General features: G+C 46.5%; 6 protein-coding genes across 6 annotated transcripts; 1 reads left to right on the top strand and 5 right to left on the bottom strand.

Annotated features, from left to right (window-relative positions):
- Positions 1–786: 786 nt before the first annotated feature.
- On the bottom strand, positions 787–2,378 carry EDB93DRAFT_300919 (uncharacterized protein). The gene is made up of 5 exons (XM_041456023.1): positions 2,159–2,378; positions 1,987–2,053; positions 1,844–1,896; positions 1,193–1,772; positions 787–1,136 (listed from the first exon to the last, which is right to left on the bottom strand). The coding sequence occupies exons 1-5, from the start codon at positions 2,335–2,337 to the stop codon at positions 1,098–1,100; spliced, it is 918 nt and encodes a 305-aa protein (XP_041308715.1). The 5' UTR covers positions 2,338–2,378; the 3' UTR covers positions 787–1,097.
- Positions 2,311–6,166, bottom strand: EDB93DRAFT_1224913 (uncharacterized protein; the record flags this gene model as incomplete). The annotated part of the gene is made up of 5 exons (XM_041451199.1): positions 2,311–2,865; positions 2,922–4,602; positions 4,657–4,917; positions 5,881–5,937; positions 5,993–6,166. 5 exons carry the CDS (start codon positions 6,164–6,166, stop codon positions 2,510–2,512), a joined length of 2,529 nt encoding a protein of 842 aa, XP_041308714.1. The 3' UTR covers positions 2,311–2,509.
- A 1,591-nt stretch (positions 6,167–7,757) lies between these two features.
- Positions 7,758–9,893, top strand: EDB93DRAFT_1249380 (uncharacterized protein; the record flags this gene model as incomplete). The annotated part of the gene is made up of 9 exons (XM_041452847.1): positions 7,758–7,782; positions 7,833–7,871; positions 7,921–8,229; positions 8,288–8,517; positions 8,569–9,081; positions 9,130–9,285; positions 9,336–9,530; positions 9,582–9,751; positions 9,800–9,893. 9 exons carry the CDS (start codon positions 7,758–7,760, stop codon positions 9,891–9,893), a joined length of 1,731 nt encoding a protein of 576 aa, XP_041308713.1.
- Positions 9,894–15,810: 5,917 nt separating this feature from the next.
- Positions 15,811–17,854, bottom strand: EDB93DRAFT_1275952 (uncharacterized protein; the record flags this gene model as incomplete). Its single annotated transcript, XM_041454404.1, has 4 exons — positions 17,038–17,854; positions 16,601–16,791; positions 16,288–16,551; positions 15,811–16,053 (listed from the first exon to the last, which is right to left on the bottom strand). Exons 1-4 carry the CDS (start codon positions 17,843–17,845, stop codon positions 15,811–15,813), a joined length of 1,506 nt encoding a protein of 501 aa, XP_041308712.1. The 5' UTR covers positions 17,846–17,854.
- Positions 17,855–17,957: 103 nt separating this feature from the next.
- EDB93DRAFT_1249375 (uncharacterized protein) lies at positions 17,958–18,589 on the bottom strand (the record flags this gene model as incomplete). Its single annotated transcript, XM_041452846.1, has 2 exons — positions 17,958–18,337; positions 18,517–18,589. The coding sequence occupies 2 exons, from the start codon at positions 18,587–18,589 to the stop codon at positions 17,958–17,960; spliced, it is 453 nt and encodes a 150-aa protein (XP_041308711.1).
- A 1,474-nt stretch (positions 18,590–20,063) lies between these two features.
- EDB93DRAFT_1083563 (uncharacterized protein) lies at positions 20,064–21,162 on the bottom strand (the record flags this gene model as incomplete). The annotated part of the gene is made up of 4 exons (XM_041445765.1): positions 20,064–20,351; positions 20,402–20,528; positions 20,582–20,973; positions 21,028–21,162. The coding sequence occupies 4 exons, from the start codon at positions 21,160–21,162 to the stop codon at positions 20,064–20,066; spliced, it is 942 nt and encodes a 313-aa protein (XP_041308710.1).
- Positions 21,163–21,917: the final 755 nt, after the last annotated feature.

Below are 21,917 nucleotides of genomic sequence, written 5' to 3'. Positions count from 1 at the left end.
CACAGGTCCTTGTCAACAACCGATGCAATAAAGTCGTTAGTTGCATGCCACATATCATATCCCGAGAGAGCGTTAAGACGAGAATGTATTGTCCTACCATGGAGTACAAGTTTACAACTCTGCAAAGGGAAGAAATTGATTTTCTAAAAAAAAATATCTTTGCCGTACCGTCTAGGCGCTCACGTGCCATTCAACATACTTGATTTCTCGATATCTCTCTGTCTCCATCTTCCAAAACACTGTCATGGACAAGTCATTCAATTCTTGAAACCACCGCTATTTGAAGCCAGACGCTATCCCCGACTTCCCAAATGGCTCATAATTTAGTGCGACCATACCAAAGGAGCAGTCTCCCGTTCATCGTTTTACCCAAGTTTTACCTTAGCTTGGTTTTGCTACCGGCCAAGGAACGGGACCGTCGTCCTGGTTCTCCATGCCGGGATGCTTGAGGCAAACTGGTGTATACCCTATAAATTAGGCTAATGATCTGTTAGAAGTTTGAACCACCCAGGAGCGTGTCAACTTGTAGCTATGTGCCATGTTTGTGTTAGCCGGTATGACTGACGAGTCACGTTTATGTTGAACACTTCCGCGGTCGACCAGCCCGGTTCTTCACCTCTTTGACGGCGTTCTTCCACTGAAGTTCCGCATAGGACAGTTCCTCCACTACAGTCCGTCCTCTGCATCGACAAGAACGTCTTGACCGTTCACGTCTATTTGTATCTACTTGAGCATTATCGTAGCGGCGCTGGAAAGCGCCAGTCCCCGACTCCAAGAAACAACGATGTATAATGACAGCAAACAGTAATCAATATATGACATTCGAGACGTAGAACTGTCAGGCTATTCGCAGGTCAAAGGTAGCACTGTTGTCTATTCCAGTCTACTCCTCATCAGTCCCCAGATCCATGTCGAATAAGTCACGACCCTTCGATGGCATCTTCGAGGTCTTAGTAGGTGACTGGCCTTGGAGCTCGTCGTCGGCCTTCCTTTTTCCTTTCGAATCGTGCAGAGCTTTCTTCGTGTAAGCTGCACACGGCAGCAGCTGCATACGCCGCAGTATAAGTTGGTATGCACGGGAGCCATTAGCGTCGCGACTATTGGACTGGGCATCTTTGGGAGGTCTGATGTTCCAACTGCCGGTGGTAATGACTGTCAGAGAAAGCCGAGGACAAGGAATGAACAGACATACAGTCCTGTGCTTGACGGACCGCGACACGATTTCGTGCGACAAACGTTCAGTAACGAGCGCACCAAACTCGTGAGTGATAATCTGATGGAAAATGTCCTGATCCGAAAGTGAGTCGAACGTCAAGAACGGAAAATACGCAAGATAAATATCACCCAAAATACTTGCTCCAGCATGAAACAGGGACAGTGCACGTTGTCGAACATAACCAGCAAGCACATTGCACGTTTTTCGATGAGAGAGCCTGTTGTAGAGCGTGCGATAGCGGGGTGCGAGTTGGTGGATACATAGCTGGACATCAGTGCGTCTCAGCTTCTCTAAACGGGAGGTGAGATCATCGACTGATGCCGAAATCCACAGCAAAGACATGGCTTCAGATGCTCGCATAGCAGCTGAATCGATAGCAAGAGACACACTGATGACAGGAGGAGTGCGTAGAGCAGTGGCTACCTCAGGACCATACAAGTTATGAAACTCGGCAGCAAGCAGAGTGCCCCGCGTTGTTGCACAGCCAGGTGGGACGGGAACTGTGGAGAGACTCTCGAAGAGGATGTCATCCGACATGCTCGAAAATTTCGTGCGTCTAGTGGTGAAATGAGAAGTGATTGCGTTAATGCTACACTCCTTGTTTCGCACATCCGATTTTTTACTCACAACACGAAGCACGGATTTTCGCAGTACAGGCGCAGACAAAGCAGATAAATTTTCTGCATAGCAAGCATCCTGGTAAGAAAACCATCGAGGATCGTCTTTTAGCCTGGACGTAATACACGAGGCAGCAGTTGGGAGGGAAGTGCCTTGCCGAGCAGCAGCTCGATAAGTCTTAAAGCGCTTGGACACGCTACGATGCACGTACGTAGCAGACTCAAAATGTGCACGAGTGAAAGTCATCGAGACGTCATCCACGCGGATAGAGAGACCTACCCCATCAAAAACCACAGCAACGGAGTGACGAAAGGGACCACATACGAGACACAAACTGTCACAGTGGGAGGTGAGTGATAGTTGCAACCAACGAGAAAAAATTTCGGCTGTTGCATACACAGATTCGTTATATTGCGGGTAGTATAAAGCATCGTAGAACAGAGAATATTTTTGTATATCATGAAGAACATTATGAGGTGGACAGTCCTTAGCATCGAGAACATGAGGACATGTACTTGGGTGTTTCAAGACATCAGGAAAACCCTCCCAAGGCAAATTAGGGAGAATTCTCAAAAATTCGTAACATTAGCACAATCACAGCTTTTTATGAAGAAAGTAGCTAAAGATGATAATGTTAGACGAGTTTTTTTCTAACATAGTAAGAGTTATTGAGCATTATCTGAACATTGAAAAAGTATATCTATCTATGTACGAGTTCAACCAGAAGGAGTCACAGTCCTCGAGTACTGTATCACTCGTCCACTCTCGTTGGGCCATAACACCAAACCTCGGTATAAGATGAACACTGCGCTCAATGTCAGCAATCGACACAATACTAGCCATGGTGTCACCACCGCGCAGTGAACGCGAGACTTTATATAGTCCGCTATTGCGGTCTGGAGCTGGCGAAAACGGTGTGAACCACTCGACATATGCAAGGTGAGTAGGAAGACGGATTGTTGGTGGGAAGAGCAGTGGGATGGACTTTGGTGGTAAGGTGAAAATGACTCGAACTTGACCGACACGGAATTCTATGATCAGTACAAAGTAAGTATTACATAGTAACACTGACTGACAGTTTACACACCTCGAAGATCCTTCGAATTCGCACCCAGCCTCACTAGAGCTGTATCGGATCGGCGAGCAACGAGACGAGAGCCGAACTTGCGTTGTGGTTTTGCATGGACACTGTCCAAAGTAATGCGTGCATCGCCATGGCCGCGGGCATCAACCGAGCACCACTTGACCTTATGAAAGACAGGCAGTCGATGGAACGGAAAATGGATGTCGTGTGCCAGTACATCGAGTGCGTGACCGTGGAGTGGTGCGGGATCATTTCCTCGACTCTGCTGAGCAATATAGCGTGCAAGGGCATCTCGAAAATGAGTAGCCCCGTAATCCGTAGTCAGCTTTTCGAGGCTGACGGACTTTGCGCTGGGGTGTTTTGTCATGACCTGTTCATGGCCGAATGTCATATCTGGTGGGCGTGAATGGTAAGGATCAGACTCGTGGCCACCTGCGAGTCGCCAAGTAACATATTTTTGGTGTCGCAGAATCTTCTCCTTTCGTTCGAGCCAGCGCGTCATTTGGGCGAACTCGTCCTTGTGATTCGTAGCGCGGTAGGCATCTTTCGCCAAATCGATGTGGAGCCGTTCTGTGTACTCTGTGTTATAATTGTCAGTTGAGCCAAACAGCGTGATCATCAGAGGATAATGACGAGCAGCGTGCAACTTCGGTAGGTTAAAGTTGTTTCGAATGCCGAGGTCAACAAAAATGAGCTTGTTTTCATGAAAAAGGTCTAGTGCCTCGTCCAGTAACTGAAGGGTCTCGGTGCTATGGCAAGGGTATTGCGCAAGGTACACGAAGTCGAGTAGCCCCCGTACAGCTCGTAGAAGACGACCTGTGTTGAGATTGTTGGGCAGACGAATGTCGATAATGATGCCGAGGAGGAAGCGGCATATTTGCGCATGTTCGGTGCCGCTTACACGCGATAAGGTGGTGATACCCTTGGTGAATAATCGAATGTGATGGTTGGGAGGAAGCCGTCGACAACGAGCATCAATTTCCGTGGCTCCACAAGCGGCCTCTAACCATGCAAAAAGGTGTTTCACCAAGCCCTGATATAGCTGATGCAATACATCAGGCGTGACACTCTGAAATATGTTTGCGAACGGGAGTTTCTCCCAGAAAGGATGTATCACAGGTTTGATTCCTACTGCGGCACATGCGCGAACAAAGGCAAGATTGCCTTGATCAAGTGCTGCGAGTGCATCCAGCACCTCACCTATTTTTCGTAGGTGGAGCGGTACCGTATTGCTTTCTGTGTCATCCTTCTCGACATCACATTTCGGGCAGTCGCCAAACTTAATTCCTGTCGCGAGAAGTTGCTCTGGATAATCCCCAACAAAACTCGCGAATAAGGGGTGGCAGCGGCGAAGAGCGCCATCTCCACTGCACATGTTGATGCCCTCTAATCCAGCATGTTGCAATGGTGCAAGCACTCGACTCAGGCAAGCGTGATATAGGTTTGCGAGAGACCGACGGCGTGAAGCCTTATTGGTGATTTGTTCGAGACGAGTAGTTGGTAGATAGGCGAGTAGGATGTGGCCACCACGCGAAGGTTTGCGGCGAATTTCCTTTGGGATATTACCAATGGTGAGATACACTGGGTATGCAGACTTGTTGCGAAACATAGTGACTTGCGTTTTGTCCGTCGAGATGATAATTGGAACAATGGTCCCACCTGGACAATGCTGATCAAGTTTTTTCTAGCCAGGCATTATAAGTTACGAAGTCCAATTGATGTCACATCGAGTGCTTACCTGTGTGTTCCACCACCACTTTCCGGTATGCATGTCATGAAACAGACGCACAGTCTGATCTTCGTCAGTGTAGTGGCGCTCGGGGGCAAATGTAAGGTATTTTGCGAAGTCGGGATCGCCGTACAGCGACTTGATGCATTCGAGGATGTCGCGGTAATACACATCGAATGATTCTCCCGCGACAACGACCTGCTCCCGTTTGAATTTGGGGCGTCCGGTTGGAAGTTCGTAGTCGATGATTGTTACAAGAACATCTAGACGCTTGGGCCCCTACTATTTTTCTCCTGATCCTCCTCGTATCAGCCCTCGCATCATACCCTTACCCCGACCTCACCCTTGTCATCCTCGTCATCCTCGCATTCCCCTTCGCCCTCTACCTGTCGCTTCAGCAAAGCCAGTACATTTGGCCGGATCCTTTCGCTGACGAAGCATACCCATGCTCCGTTTCACCACCTGACTGATCCTGCGGACAGTCCCTTTGCCTTACCGTCCGGACGGAAACCTATGATATGATGCACGACGCATCCCCTTTGCCCTGTTCCCTTTTATGATCTCTGATTCGGTACGCAGTCGCACATGCGACATATACTTAGATCCGCAGTTGCACGATCGTGCCCCTGCGTGTTTCACTTATTATTTCGATCTTTGACTCACTTTCTTATCTAGCACGTTCTACCCAGACCGAACGTGCCTTCCTATTATGGTCTTACCCTTTACCGATTGCCTCTCCCGGTAGTACGAGTTATCACCCACTAATACGTTTCTTGTCCTCTATATAAACTCGCTACCATGTACCATATTCCCTAACTTGAATCTACTTGGTTCTTGACCTCCTACTCTCACCAGAGTGATCCTTCTGCCTCGCCAGCAGTCTATATTCTATCTTCTTATCTGCTCTTCGCGGATAAGCCTATAGTCTCGATCTTTACTCATCGACTTCGTCGACGAGCAAAGCCCCTGTTAACTAGTCGGACTTCTGTCCTTCTAATTAACGACGATCCTTACGATTAACCTTCGGGTGTCGTAAGCCTAGGCCGATATAGCTTATCGTCTCGCATCCGCGTGACATAAGCTACCCGATTTGGACATAGGCGTCAAATCGTACTTGCCGAAGACACGCCAAGTACGACCCCTAACCTTGGGCTAGCCCAAGGACTGTCCACCGACCGTTGACGACACAAGCTCTGTTTGAGCGTCGCCAACAGATACCATCCAAGTCGTAACAATGATCTTGTTCAGTTCGTTGGCGTTCTTGAACGACAACCCTAGACGTTCACTAACCTAGGAGTATTAGCTATTAATGAGTGATACTTGTGAAGCGGCAAAAGAAACTTACTCCATCAATCGAGAGCAGGTCCGAAAATGCCGTCGATGTTGCTCCGCGAAGTTTCGCCCATCTTGCAACCTCCCATTCAATCTGGGAATTAAAAGGATGGTATGGGTTCTCGTCATTGGCGAGATGCGCCCCATATGCCACATTGGCACCATGGTCAACTGAACCATGCGACATACTTCGGCCAGCGCGTGGATCAGGATAGGGCACCCTAACGAATCCAGACTGGCCTTGTGCGCGAGCCTCAACGTCTTGATGAGTGTTCTGTTGAATATCCTCCAACTCGTCATCTTCAAAGGCAAAAACATCATCCAGTAGGTCCGAGTCGTTGTCTTCATCAGCCTGAGGTTGCAATGGTGCAGCCTCCCATTCAGGTTCGAAGAGCAGATGCTCATCAAAATCTTCCTCATCACTATCAGCTGCGTGCTCACTCGCAGCACTGGCAGGCCTCTCAAACTCGTCCTCATTGTAAATTCTGTTGTAGTCTCCCTCATCCAAGGCAAGCTCGGCTTCGGTGTCGTCTACCAAGTTGGCTTTGTTGTTTGTTCTTGATCGCGACTGGCTGTAGAGCGTGTGACAACGTGGGTCACGACTCTTTGCGATATGCTGGCTGAGACCAGTTACAGTGAGATCATCACGCCCACAAGCTGAACATGTGCGGTAACCCGGGTCATTCATAGTTAGAAGCTGCCAGTGAAGTGATATGAGTGGGGGATGAAGGGATGACGAAGCTGAAGCGATGCGAGCAACGGGTGACGAAGCTGAAACAATATGAGTGGGTGACGAAGCTGAAGCAATGCGAGCGACGGGTGACGAAGCTGAAACGATATGAGTGGGTGATGAACTTGAAGGGATGATGGGAGGGATGAAAAAAGGGCAGGGGTGTGGTAAGTAATGGCCCGAACAAATACTAAGTTCAAGCACTAACCCACCTAGTATTGAAGCCCTCAAAAACTAATTGACTTACGTCCATTGCACGGATCATGGATCTGATTGTCTTGTGGTGGGCTGAGTAGACTGAGGTTTAGGTGGCGCCAATGGATCTGATTGTCTTGTGGTGGGCCGAGTAGACTGAGGTTTAAGTGGCGCCTAAGTACGTTTAGATATATGCAAATTATGACGAGCGGCTACTAAAGACTGACCAAGGGTGCGGGATGATAGCCCATTCTGGAATGGGGCACACTCTGAGCATTGCGGAATGGGGAGGGATGAGCAGGTAGTATGGGACCATGTACAGCAGCCATAGTGAGCAGAACAGGCGGAATGATGGTGTCGCGAAGGATGACGGTCCAATTGCCGTCATTGGTGGCCCGATCATCCTAGCAGATATTAGCACTGCAGGGTAGTTAGTGCCCGATCAACCTAACAAATATTAGCACTGCAGCCAGCAGAGTGAGGGAAAACATACTATTTGATGGTGGTGGTACCGGTACAGGCTCGTGTTTTGGGATGCCTGGGGATGGCGATGGGAATCTGAGTCACCTGAGGACGATGATACCTGTGGACGACGATGCTGATGGGGGAGTGTCCCGAAAGTCAGGGACAGACAGTGCCGCTGATACAGCGCCGGCGAAAATACAGTTTAGCGCCCTTCACCTGCTACATAATTGCCCTGTTACATTGCGTTAGTAAAATTTTCAGTCCCATTCCCTTTCGTTTGACCATCACTCACACTCGTTTTTAAAAAAATCCACCCGGGTTCCTCAACGCTCCTTTATTCTTTTGAGTCCTACACACTCTGAGTCTCGAAATTAAAGTAATAATAAAAATGACTTTACCTTGGCAGGATCAAGGTAAGTGAGTATAAGCAACTCAGCAAGTGACTGACTGTAAGGCTTGACAGGAGCGCGTGGTGCCAAGAAAAAAGCTATCGAAAATGCAGGTGAGCGACCGAAAACACCATCAATAAATCAAACTGACCTGAGATTCAGTTTGGAAGCAAGATAAACCAAGACGCAAGAATGCAACAGCAACATCAGCCCAAGACCGTCCTGCCCCAAAAAAGAGAACTGACGCGTCACCAGCACCTACTCCAAGTCGGAAGTCCAGCTCCACTGGCAAGTCAAACAGGACTAAGGCATCAAGAAAGCCGTCAACACTGAGTCTGTTGATACACTTGAAACTAATTTATGGTACTTACATGGAAAAACGTTGGGCACTGGCAGAGCGTCCGCGCGACATGAGCGACTCAGATGATGGTATCTTGCAGGCTCCACTGATGGTTGATAAGCAACTTGAAGGTCAGCCTACGCCGTGACAAAAAAGGAAGTTCGAGTCTCACATGATCACGGTGTGCAGCGCAGCTGCCTTACTATCGACGACCAGCGAAACTCTGCCGAACTTACGCTATGCAAGATGTGGCATTGCTTGAAGATGAAGATGAGCAGAGTACTGACTCTGATACGAGTCGGCCCAGGGACAAACCGAGTCGGGACAGCTTACTAATTGATTCAGACGGTAACGACTCGGAGAGCAGCGCCACTGACGGTGAGGATGAAGATTCGGCTGCGTTGAGGCTTTTCGATGAGGTCAGCTTTTCTATATCATATGCTTGTGAACTCACATTTGAAAATTTGAAGGTCGTGTCGGTCGTCACCAACAAGCAGCAGGTAGCATCGAAATCCGAGTCACGTGGCACCCCAAGTCCAAAAGCCGAGTTCAAGGCCCGAGATCACAAACAAGCAGCAGAGACTCCTACCTGGGCCAATATGGATGTCGAAGATGCAGTTTCGGAGTCCATTGAAGATCGCTCAACTGGTGGCGACTCAGAATTCCAATCCAACAACGAAGGCACTGCACCGACTCGGAAACTTACCTCTGACGCGAAGACTCGGAGTATCGCCTCGCTCATTCGAACAGAAAGTGGAAAGGTGAAATTACTTGATCAGAACCTAGAGACTCGCAAAGTCCTTCAGTCCGCAATCATGGAAGTCAAGTGCCACCTTTTTTTCACCCACGGCTATCCTGAACTGGTTGACAAGAACCAAGTCGCGCTGCAAGCATTGATAGTTGTCGCCGAAAAACGTGGTGTGCACCCAATCAAAGAACGTCTTCAATCGGACGAACGGTATGCGTCACAACTCGGTAGCTTGGTGAGTTCAAATCGCACCCTTTCTTATCAGTCTCTAACCATATGCGAGGTGGATGCTCGTGTTCCAATATTGCGTCGTGAGCTGAAGGAAGACGCATGTGCACATGCCGATGGTTACTTTCGCCTTGGACACACCGACACTGGGAAAGCTGCAGCGAGAAGGCTATTGGATAAGCTTGCATATATATATGCCTTGAAGTTTGATGTGAGATCTCTCCCCTTGTCTGTACTACTGACATTGTTGAAATTATACAGATCAATAACGAGGCTTCGCCCATTGGAAAGAAGCCCTACCAGGGTGAACTCTTAATTTTCTTAATATATCGGCAGCTCTTTCATAGCTCGAGGTCCATTGCCATCAAGTTTGTGGAACACTTCGTTGAAATCGCCAACAACAAAGGCCAGCGCCCCGAAGTCCCTATCCCTTTGCTGGCATTGGTTGCCACTGCGGTAATGTGCTTGTCGTCATTGTACGGATGCGCTGTTTAACTTGTTGCAAAGGTGTACGCAGCCCTTCTGTGGAAGTCGCAAGGTTCACCATCGAAATTCAACTTTACAGGAAATTTATTCAGCGAGACATACAACTACCATGTCAGGTTCCTGGAAAAACTGAAGAAGGACGCACCTGCAAAATTCCACTGTATGATGGCCGACATCTATGAGGCTGCACAGTGAGTTCCACTTAGGTAGTATTCCCTCGATGCTCACTCTGCTTGCAGGAAGTTGCGATACAGCGGCACCGCTGCCAGTGGCCATGCTGCTGAGCTCGAAGCATTCGAGTTACTTGACCTCGACAATATGGAAGAAGACTGAATCATCCCCCACTTGTTTTCATGGTGTACAATACGGAATTGTGAAGCTGATACATAGTCTCCCGGTTGGTCATAGCGCGTACTGTTATTTAAATTAGCCTACTGCCCATATACCCATTTTTAATCAAATTTAATTTTGTTCTTGTTATCTTATTCTGTCTGATTCGGTTGGAACCCTCGTCTAAGATCAAACAATCAATTCTACAAGTTATGATAATGTGTTTGAATTGCTGAAAATCATTGCTAATTCTTGTGTTTTTATTAGGGGGTAAAAAAACCGAACTAAACTTGCTAAAACTTGAATTTGTAAAATTTAGACATAATAACGCAGGATTAGTTCTAATGTTACATCTTTAGTCAAATTTGTTGGGGGAGGGTTTTCCTGATGGAGAAACATGGACATGGTAAAATATAACTGAATACGAAGGTGGTCAATTCACTTATAACAAGCACATGGAGAGCAAAGAAAAGACGTACGCAAATTTCTTCCTGTAAAGATGAGTCAGACAATCAAACGACCTGAGTGAACCGAATCGCGCATGCATTGATATCCATTACTATCATTCCGGGTAATTTGTAACATGCATGTAATATGCAAAATGTTCAAAACACCACAAAGCACTGCTCAACTCACTTCAAAAAAAATTCATGCATATGTAGACTACTTATATATGATATACTGTCCAAGTAAAATGAAAATTTCTTGAGTGTTGCAGCTGCGAGAGATGAAAAAGTGGTAATTTGTAAGCATGCAAGAACATAAATCACCCAGATCCCATAGATCCTGCAGGTATATTCATGAAGTTATACCTGGAGCATAACATGATCACCTTGTCAGGATTACAGTGCACAATTTCGATAAAGCTCATCTTGTCATTTTAAGATGCTATAGAGGAAGAATTGACGACATGTCTGAAAACGTGACAGCCAGATAGGAGAGTGTGTAACAAATTCAATCTCCTCTACGGCACACTCGGCAAGTGCACGAAGACTTGCATTGTTATCTCTTGCATTATTACAATGGCACCAAACCACAGACCTACTACCAGGCAGAAGAAAGCTGAAGAAGAGATTCGTGAAGCCAACTTCACTGCTGCTATTCAGGCTATCAGAGAGAAAAAGACCAAGAACCTCCGAACAGCAGCTGCAGAGTTTAAAGTCTCATACCATACTCTTTGTCGACGGGCTCATTCAAAAGCCCACAAAAACCTCCAATTACTTACTGAAGGGCAGGAAGTAACAATATGTGACTGGGCCAAGTATCTCGCTATGACAGGTCACCCTCTCTCCAAGTGCAACCTTTGTGCAAAGGTTTATTTAATCCCTCTCGTTCTCGCAGGCGGCATGTTGAAATTGGCAATAACACTACCGAGTCAGTACCGCAAGACACGCCAATTCATCAAAATTCGATGCACGCACCATTTGGCACCTATCAACCACAGCCTATCCCTCAACCCTCAATGTCACACATAGATCTTCCCTCACTCGGCAGGTATGTGCCTCCACCCATTCCCCAATTTGTGCCGGCAGCTGGTAACAGAGGGGAATTTTGAGTTGGTGCTGAGGTACAGATGTATGATGGCAGGAGTCAACCTTATTCAGGACCATATCAATGGCAGTACACTCACAATAATAATTACATGGATCATGATGCATAATGGTTGATGACAATATATTGCTGTATTCCAGACCAAGCTTCCAGTTCGACAACTCAGTACTCAACGCCAACAGATCAAGAGCACTTGCGCAGTGCGGAGAGTCAAAGTTGACTGTGCCAGTGCTATGCCGAGGTGTGACTCGACGTGACCATATTTTGCAGATTAGCAGTCAGACCCTGAATTTTCTCGGCTTTCATCCGACACCACACCACAACGTCCTAAAAATGAGGAAAAATGATATCTATATAGAGGTGGTACAAATCTACAACACTCTAAATTCGTGGAAGATAATATGAAGTGGTTGATGAGCTACAAAAGATTTGCTGAAAATGTTGCAGATTACCCGGAGTGATAGTATGGACGATAGTGTGGCTGAACATATGACCAAACAAGTCCGTGTGATGTCATCAACACCCCGACACAACATTTGAATGCAGCAATTAACTCAGAATGAGACCTCCCACCTTGCGATACTATCATAACAACATTAAGTAGATGATTATTGTATCTACATGACATATCCTAGATACTAAAATATGTACACAATGTCGTATAGGTACTGTAATCAAAGTCTTTGCACAACATACAATGAAAATGAAAATTTGATGCGCCGAGCATTCGATCGATCGAGAAGTGTGCTAAATACATCAAAGTGCGCCATATCCTTCCTCTGCAAGCATGTCATCATCGAGCTCCTCTCCTTCGTCAGCCATGACTCTACCCTCATCATCACCTTCTTCATCACTGCTCTCGCTGTCAGCATTGTCATCCTCAATATCCTGCCACTCCTCCACTGTATCAGCCACGTCTGATACGTCGGCAATGATTTCTTCAAGCTGATCACCCTCTTCCGGTTCTTCGGCTCCATGTTTCTCGTGTTGGAGAATATTGTCCCAGTCTCTGGTAGCTTTATGGCCGATTCCACCACCATGAAACCTCATGAACATGTCTCAATCGACAAATCTATATACATGATGTAGATATATCAGCCTTAGTTGCAAGAATAAATAAAAAACAAATGCGCACATGTTCACATATTGAAAACGGCAGTCAGACTCAGGATCTTGAGGATCCGAACAATGTTGAAAACTGGGAATCAGATGAACCCCATGAACGACAAAGTCTGGATCCAAGAATCCATATGTGTCAGGACTGTCTTCATCGAAGAATTCGAGGTGCTGGAGGCGTTTTGCAGCCCAACCTGCAGGTGAACTATCCCATCTGAACCATCGGACAAATAAGAAGTCCATCCGAGTTGGGTGTGAGTATGTCTGAGTGTCATCCTCATGGTATTCAACATTGATATGAAAGATCCCGATCACATGGGCATACCAGTATGGATGAATCTTCTCATCTTCGTGGGAGAGAAGCATAATGTCGGCACAAGTACAGGGATTGATGGTGTCCTGTTCGCATCGTAGATCGTAGGTTGTATAGTTGATGCGCAAGATACTGTGATGGTATATCTTGTTGTCTGTGAATAGAACCGAGGTGTGATCAGCATCGGAGAAGTCATGCTCATCTCCGTCATATGCAAAATTGCGAAGTCGTGCAAGGAGATGGTCCTTGAGTCGTGGAATAAACTCCTAAGAAAATACAATGAGAATGTGAATACACATGTACGAAAATAGCTTACCTCGATTGCAAGATCAGGCAAATCTCCAATGTCTCTGCACTCGATTAACCAAGAGGTGATGTCGTCATTTGTGCGAGCATATGTTGCAATTGAATAATGATCCGAAGGAGACATTCAGGTGCGTCATGGTCTCAGAATCTGCTTTGCTGCAAGGGCAGCAATCACCTCCTCAATTAGGTGTTCCCATGCTTCTTGAGAAGTCATGCTGGATTGGGTTTGATCTGTCTTCTTGGCTGTGCGAGGGTATCGGCACTTTGATTGACGGTGCTCGAGTTCTCCCTGTATAATATTAGATATTGTATGAATAACATTATGAAGAGATCACTTACTGGTTGTGTTGAATAGCTATCTGAAGTACCAACTCGCTGGATAGTATTTGGGTAATCAGCGAGCGCATGATATTTGTAGGTGAAAAGATTTAAGGTTTTCACCTTTGGGTTAGACTTCTGCAACGTGTTTGCAGAACCCACTTGTTTTGATGCCAATGCAGCCTCACGGCATCCACGTGCAGCGTACTCGTTTGGAAGTTCAGTTGTGTGATAGTATGCACAAACAGTGCATTGAAATTTGCGAACTGATTGTCCGAGGATCACAGTGACAGAGTCGAAGAATGCGAGAGTGTCGTCCGTATGTACACTGAAGTTTTGCGTAAGCGTGCCAGGTAGCGAGGTTGAAAAGGAGGTCAAGAACAACTGTATCATGTTCAGGAGGGAGTAGTCCTTCGAATACTGGGATAGCGCACTTGAAATGAAAAGCCCATCAAATTCTGATCTGAATGTCTGATCAGATCGATCTTATCTGCAACATGTCTTCGAAATCACGGGCCACCAGACGCTTCATCGCAGATGCATTTTTATGGAAATGTCTGATCGTTCCCCTGCCAAATGTAGGAACTTGACGGTACCTGTATATAGTCTTATAAGTGTTGTGTTACTGTGGTGAAAAACACTATGACTTACCTGAAATTGAGATCTTTGACTACTGTACCACCTGCAGCAAGAAGAATGGGCATCAGATGTATGAAAATAGCTTTCCACACACCCAACTCAAACTCGTGAAGCAAGTCCACGACAAACATTGAAAAAAAATTGAATGTATATTTGAGGAACCAGATAGAGAATGTGTTCTGATATGAAGTATTGAGGTATATATATAAAATTCATACATAAATTACTTACCCGAGTTGGAACTAGTGACTCGTCTTGTAAAATCCTCTTGATGCATTGGCCGTTGATACCAACACCACATTTAAAAATGAGCCTGCGGGCTTTTTCAATTTTGCGATGACATCATTCGTCATCAACATGCTGAGTTGCTTGGTGCTTCTCAAGATCAATCTTCAGTCCCATATTGGGTATGTCTTCTTTCTTGACAAGGCAGCGGGGGCAAGGACATTCGCCAAGAAATTTGATGCAAGCAAGTAGAATCCTGTAACAATAGACATAGAATGAGACACAAGTATAAGAATTAAAATCAAAACACGTACTTTTCAGGATAGTCTGCGGAGTAAGTAAAGAAGCGGGGGAAAACACGTCGAGTGATACCATCACCACATCGAATGACAATACCATTTTTGTAGGCGTCCATGAATTTTTCATCCAGTAAAAGTGCCCATATGGCTTGCATGAGCTCACGTTTGCAGTGAGTATAGACATCACTGGATGATGCCTCGCCAAAGAGACGGCCATAACGGTCTTGGAAGTCATCAGGAAGCTTAATACATCAGAATGAGTATAATCAAATTAATAAATCACAGATGTAACTTACATTAGGAATATATGCAACATGATGACAGGCAGACGCTGTTGGCTTGCCTCGCATGTACTTAGATTGATTGCCAAAACAGAGGTAGAAGGGCCAGAGAGACGCATCTCCAAAGCTGGCAAGATGAGTGCTGTTGGACCACATCATCAGCAAGGCTACAACTCACTCGAGATTATTGCCTGGATCTCGGGGAAGTGCGTTAATCTCCTCGTAGGCTCCCAGAAAAGAAGCCGAGGAATACGCCTCGCTGTAGACATTTATAACATGACCTTCAGAGATCTTCCATTGCTGACGGAAAGGCGTTAAATGAAATGTCAATATGATCTTGTCCTCAAAGATGAATGTAATAATGTCAGTGAGGGAGCAGTGATGAACACCCAGGATCTCCAATTCTGGGGCTTCTTCTTCAGATGCAAATGCGACCTTTTCTTTAGGCAGGCATATTTTTACTGAGGAGCAGCGCCAGCCATTCTCCACACGGAATGGGTTAGATCTGTCTTGAAGATATGCATTCATAAGCTTCTTCTCACGCACATCATCAAAGACACGCATGACTTCTCTCTCATATTCATTGTTATCTAGAAACAACCATGTGAGGCATTTCATTTCGGCACTCGATTTGGAGTTCATGCCAGAATACTGCCAGCACATTATGGTGCAGTTCACCTATGCGCCACTACTTTAGTGCAAAATTTCCAGTGTTGTGAAAAAAAGTCCTAGGATTTTTCTATCTTGCAAAAATGCTTAGCTTACTGATAGAAACATATTGTCAAGACCAATTTCGCATAGCGTTAAATTTGAGCAAGAAAAATTTTTGGACAAGACCCAAATTGGCGGTGAGGGCTACGGTACCGGTAAAATCAGTCGAAAAGACATGCAAGAGTCTCCAGTACATGTCTATGAGATTTGTACTTCCTTGAACTGAACTCCTTGACCTGCAACTGTGCTGTTTTTGTCTCCAGACCTGACTGGTAAGCACTCATCCACCTGTGCATCCGATGTTCCCATAAACGGATTGTACTGAGACGTACGGAAGCCATAGCCTTCGGCAAGTTGGTCTTGAGCGTTTCGAAGGTGTAATCGCAGTTCTCGTGCAGATACCTCTTTACTGCCCCCCAAAAAAACTCGATAAAATTGAGCTCGCAGTGGTATTTTGGCAAGAAGATGCACAAGTGACCAGCAGCCTCAATGACATCTTGCACAAGTGGTTTCTGCTCAGCGAAATCTGGTTGAAGTTCGAGAATTCGTTTGAGGCAGCAGTTTGTTGCCTCGTCAGGACACTTTGATTGGCACCTGCCTCGATGTCTCCCCTGCAAAAGACCACATTCCTGGAGAACAGCCTTGATGCCCTTCGGTTCATTTGGGTGATCATGGTGATCAGAGGGAAACATCATGGGCTGAATAACTTTTTGCCCACCAGCATCAATGAACCAACCATCTTTCATCTGTGCCTGCTTGCCCCCCGGATTTATATTCATGCGTGAGATCGGCAACACATCGTCGGCATATGCTGAGTGTCCCTGAGAATTATCGATGAGGAACAATGCCTGGTAACCAGGTCCGTGAGCACGTTCGAATGCTGGAATTATTTTGTTGTGGAGCTTCCCCTATTTTCAGTTTCATGCATGATATCTGAACAACGACACCCACCTGCGCAACAAACATTTCCCCATTCCAGTATCCATCATAATTTTTGCCATACTCGATGGTGTGTGCTGCTTCCTCGAGATGTCCAACAGTTGAGCAAATGATACTACTCTGATGCAATCCTTGACCCGCTCCTTTCTTTCTCAGCTTGTGCTCACCATCCGGCACCCAGCTCATTGACTGTCCATCGTTTGCTTGAGTGGTCATCTCGTCATGTGCACAAATGACGAGCCATGTTTCGACAAAATTGGAAGGAGGGATATCAGACTCCTTCTCGACATCTCCAACAACATATCGAACAAGACGACGCTCGTGTTCCATCATTGCAGGAAGAAAGACATTTTGTCGATATTCAACAACATCTGGTCGATCGTGGCCGTCAAAATACAGCCCTTTCTTGTATGCCATGAACCGAAATCCTTCAAGACGGAGCCAGCGACAGGCTGTGCTCAATGATACCCCACGCCCAACCTTCATGTGAATACGAGGAAAGAGCTCAAGCTCGATGTATCTCTTCAGCCCCTGGGGCATTTCAGTCTGCACAAGCCCCTCGAGATATTTTGTTGCTTCGGTATGGAGAAGTTCGTTATTGGTGAATTTCGCCAGCTTCTGAGGGTCCATTGACCATTTGTTTGAGCGCATGAATGTGCGGAGCTTGGATGCGATCACAGGGTCATCAAGGAGTGACGAAATCTTGGCATGCCATCCCCATTGTGAAACTGGAAGCATTCTTGTTCGCATCCACTCACAAGTCCACCCACAAACCTGGCGTCCTCCCCACTTTGCAGCAAACCCGTTGGTCTCTGCAGCCATTTTGGAGGCCACCTTGAAACTATGCTTGTTCTTGACCACAAGCATGAAGTGAACCTCGATAGTACGTGCACGACATGCCTGTAAACCACATGGACCCCCAGCAAACACCGTCTTTTTCGACTTCAAATGCTTCGTGATATCTTTGTACGCGTGCTCCAGGTCAGCTTGCTTTTGTTTTCGCTGCTCACGATATGGAACCTCGAGTTTTTGGCGTTTCCGAGGTAGTGCCGAGGAAACACGACTGGTGCCATCACGATCGTCACTGTGATCCATGTTGGTGTTGCTATCCCCATCATCTTCATCACTCGAGAAATCAGAAAGGAAGCCCAGCAAGCTTGGAACATATTGCGTGGCTGCGGGGCATGCTGCCTGATTGTGCACTGGTGCTATCACTGGCTTTTGTGCAGCACCCTTTTGTGTAAATGCACGCATCATGCTGATTTGTGGATCGGTACTGAACAGCCACACCAGTAAGTGTTCTGATCTGATGGGGTTGTTTACTGAAGAGTCCTGCTCACCTTGTCTTTGCATATTCATGAAAATCCTCTCAAGCACAAGCATCATGCAGTCGACACTCCTGCGTGCGCTTGGAGTGTCCATCATATCCTAATCCTCGGCTTCTCTCAGCTTTCTTCCAGTTCTCGCCTGTCTTGGGTCCAGCCACCTTCTGATAAGGTGTGGGTTCTGCCAGTGAGGTAACCTCGTCTCTCAACTGTGCCAAACTACTTTCAAGCTCTTCGCCCGCCAGCTCAACAACACTCTCTCCGCTATCTGATTCTGAGTCCCAATCGATCTCAAATTCTGAGTCACTGTCGGGGTCAGGCAACAAGCAGTGAACACCGCCAGTAAACCCGCAATCGAAGTTATTGTCGTCGTCGTCACCATTGTCGTTGTTGTTGTCAGGCTCCCGCACAGTAGCAGGATTCACTTAAATTTGTCGGGCGAGTCTCGCGCGAGCAGCTGCCAATTTGTGGTACTTGCAAGCCATTGTTCAAAGGTTGAAATAATTAACTTTAGCCTGTACATAGTACTACACTTGTCTGTCGCGACTCGCAATCCGACACCTTGTACACTAGCATCGAAGCTGTGGTCGCTGCCGCACCTACCATTTTTAGCAACGGGATTAGAGTTGGAAATTTTGGCCCTCGATTTGGCGGTTGCCCCAAAGTAGCGGCGCATAGGTGAACTGCACCATAGCAAGCTCCGATGCCCGAGTTGTAACAACTTGGCAGCTAGCACGTGACAAATCACAACATCTCAAAACACGCGATGGTTAACGTTACGACTTGAAGTATCACTGTGAACTTGTTCCATTCCGAGATAGATCGGCTCTATACCTTAGAACCACAAAACTCTGACAGGTTCAAGTTGAAGGATTGCTAGCCTCGGGAGCTAGAAACGCGTCAGGCCGTTGCACAATGATTTGCCATTACCTTTATACTCCGAATCATCGACATCTTTCAAATCATACTAAATTCATTGACTTCGCATCATGATACCGTATCTCCGGTCTCCTGCCGGAATATGGATCTTCAAACGCTCCCGAAAAGGGTCCTATGGCGAGTAGGTTTATGGTCTCGATATGCTAAAGGCCACGAGGCTTGAGGTCTGGAGCTTTCTACCCTCTCCCCACTAGCACCGTAAAATGTCCTACCTGTGAGTCAATGTCACGCAGCTGGGCGGTCACCGAACGCAGTTGCAGTTGTGCGACGTGAACCTGTACTCCTGCTAGGTATACAGGCTCAGCACTATTATCCTAAACAGAACGAGAAGGTCAGCGCGGTTGGGGTAGCAGTAGCCCCCTGACGAGAACTTTCGCAGGTTAGAAACCGCCGCCATTCCCGCTATCCCGGTGTTCCTCTTGCCCTACTAGTAGCTAACATACTCTTATCTTAGTACACGAGTAACTGCAGCGCGTGCTAAGAACATGGTTTGCCTCGCGGCACTCTGCTGGACGATCTGGTTTGGTCTTCGCTCATCCAAGCCAGTTGATATCTATGCGTTTCCTGATGAGATGGTACTTTTGGCCGGTTGGGACCGTCTCCCATCCAAGGTCATGTAGTGGGGCTTGGAATGTACTATGTCGTGACAGGAAACCACCTCTCTCCATTCACAATCATTCTACGTATCTACAACTGCTCTCTCGAGCCAATCGGAGTCGTTACAGTGGTATCATGCTTAGACTTTAGTGATAATAGACTTCATGGGCGCAGCATCATCTAAATTTCGTCGATGGCGGATCCCGACTGATATCACAAAGCGATCACGCGTGACAGTGCAATTTTATGGGATGAAGCAGTTGCATTTGATTTTATGGAGAATTTGGCTAATCGTAGCTAGGAAATTGCGCTTATGCATATAAAAAGTCTACGTAGGTAATGTAAGATTTATAATGGGTTCGACGGGGATCGAGATATCGATGGATCGTGAGAGACGGGTGAAGAGGGAGTCTATTCTAAATATACGGAAAGTAAGAACAGGCTTTTATATCTAAGTGAGTGGCTAGTATAACAGGAGTTTTATAGCCAGCAGCGACAGTAACTTAACACGACAAGTACAGTGAGAGAACTCAGAAAAGATATAATCTATGCAATTGACCACGAATATATCCTTCGATAGCCAGTTGCACCAGGAAACGTTCCTGAGCTACTTACTAATGATACTGCCTTGTCTTGAACAAATACCAAATAATGAACAGGGACTGCGAATGAGAGCTAAACAAGAACGCCTTCTTCGGCGAGTGTTTGCCAAGCATCCACACCAGAGCTGAAGCAAATAGACAGCTTCCCATAATATATGAGTTCTCAATGAAGGCCAACATAACCAGCATATGACAAGCCGTCAATATGACCTTCGTTTTGAGTATCGAACCGAGAAGGACGGGTATAGTGGGGACCCCGGCTTTCATATCATCTTCAAAATCACGGACATCAGTCATGATCTATAGACACGATCAGGGTCAAATTAAGTGATTATGTACTGTCTACTTACTGCATGGCATGAGCGGTTGACGGTCGACCAGACTATCAGTTGAACAACGTTCCATGGAGACGGCAACATGTTGGTCATATTGCCTGATCCTGACAAAACGGAGAAGACCACAGTATAGATGCCACATCTGAAAAATATCAGTTTACGCGTGCATCGTTCAAGGCAAACATGCATACGTACCCTCGAATGATTCCATTGAAGATGGCTTTCATGCCAGGGATGCGTTTGATGACCAGGACAGGTGCAGAGGTGGAAGTCTGGTGCTTTTCTCCGGAAGACCTCCCGAGAAAACGCCTCGAGATCAGCCAAAACTTCTTGAAGCTGATCGGAGTGGTCCAGAGCAAAGCAGGAGTGACGAATGTTGCCGTGGTGAGGAGCGTCGAAATTGGACACTGAGATAGTGCAAATACAAGAACCACAGCGCTGACGGTGAGGAATGTTCGTGCATACATAAACCAAGAAGCGAGGCGTGGGTCCTTGGTGGTACTGCGATCCGACATGAATTCCTCCTCTTTATCCTTAAGGTGGTCAGCACCCATGACAAGGATATCCGACGTGACACAGATGGTTATCTGTGAAGATAATTGCATCAGTGATGTTATCTAGTATCAAATGAATGAGCGTACTGGTCTCCAGTCGATACTTGCGTTGGCGGACATGACACAAGATATCAAAACTGACAGGGCCAGACTGTTCATCGATATGACGATGGGTCGCAAGAAGAGCTCATCTGCAAGCTTCGGGACTGTGAGGATTGACATATTGGTTAAGACTGAAGAACAGGAAAACAATACTCCCCTGCTTTTTATACTGGGCAACCGCGTTCTCAAATTTCAAAGACTGACACGAATCAATCTAGGACATCTCATCAGAGATGCTTGGCAGCAGATTGGAAAACCACGTACCAGCGTTCAAACCTGTGTTTCTCATCACTCGCGCCCCTAAAATTTTGCGTTGCTTCAGGGAGGCTTAGGCTTTTATTATCTGTACGCCGGGCCACAGGCGGTGCGAGAAGTCGCGCAAAAATTCTGTAGTCCGGTCCAAGCCGTACACAAATTGTGTCCTAAAACAGTTGGTCAGTAGAAATACACGAAGGCAGTATCAACAGACAATTCCCAGGTACATGTGTACTGTGCAGCACTCACATTCAAACATTTTGGCTTGTATTGATTTCTGTCATGCAAGTTGAACGTTCTGGTTGCTTATCAACCATATTCTCCTTTCATGAAAGAGGATACCTGGCCAACGCTCCGTCGATGTCGTATGTTTGTTTTTGGGGTATGGCTCATTGTACCCAGGTACACCGAAAGTACACCGATCATCATGACTATACTACGTTTGAGATCAGGGTGTCATTATTTTTAGCAAACCTATCAATGTACCTGAAGCCATTACAATCACTGTATGGGTTCACTGCAGGAACGACCTTCAAGCTGCCTGTGATGTCATTCGTACCCAAAGCCCATTATTGGGATCTATCCTTGACAAGGCGACCTTGGTAGTCGTATCTGTCTGA

Source organism: Suillus bovinus (assembly GCF_016758785.1).
Source record: "Suillus bovinus strain UH-Sbo-P2 chromosome Unknown EDB93scaffold_20, whole genome shotgun sequence".
NCBI lineage: Eukaryota > Fungi > Basidiomycota > Agaricomycetes > Boletales > Suillaceae > Suillus > Suillus bovinus.
The sequence above is the reverse complement of the archived record's forward strand: the minus strand, read 5'-3'. Positions and strand labels throughout refer to the sequence as shown.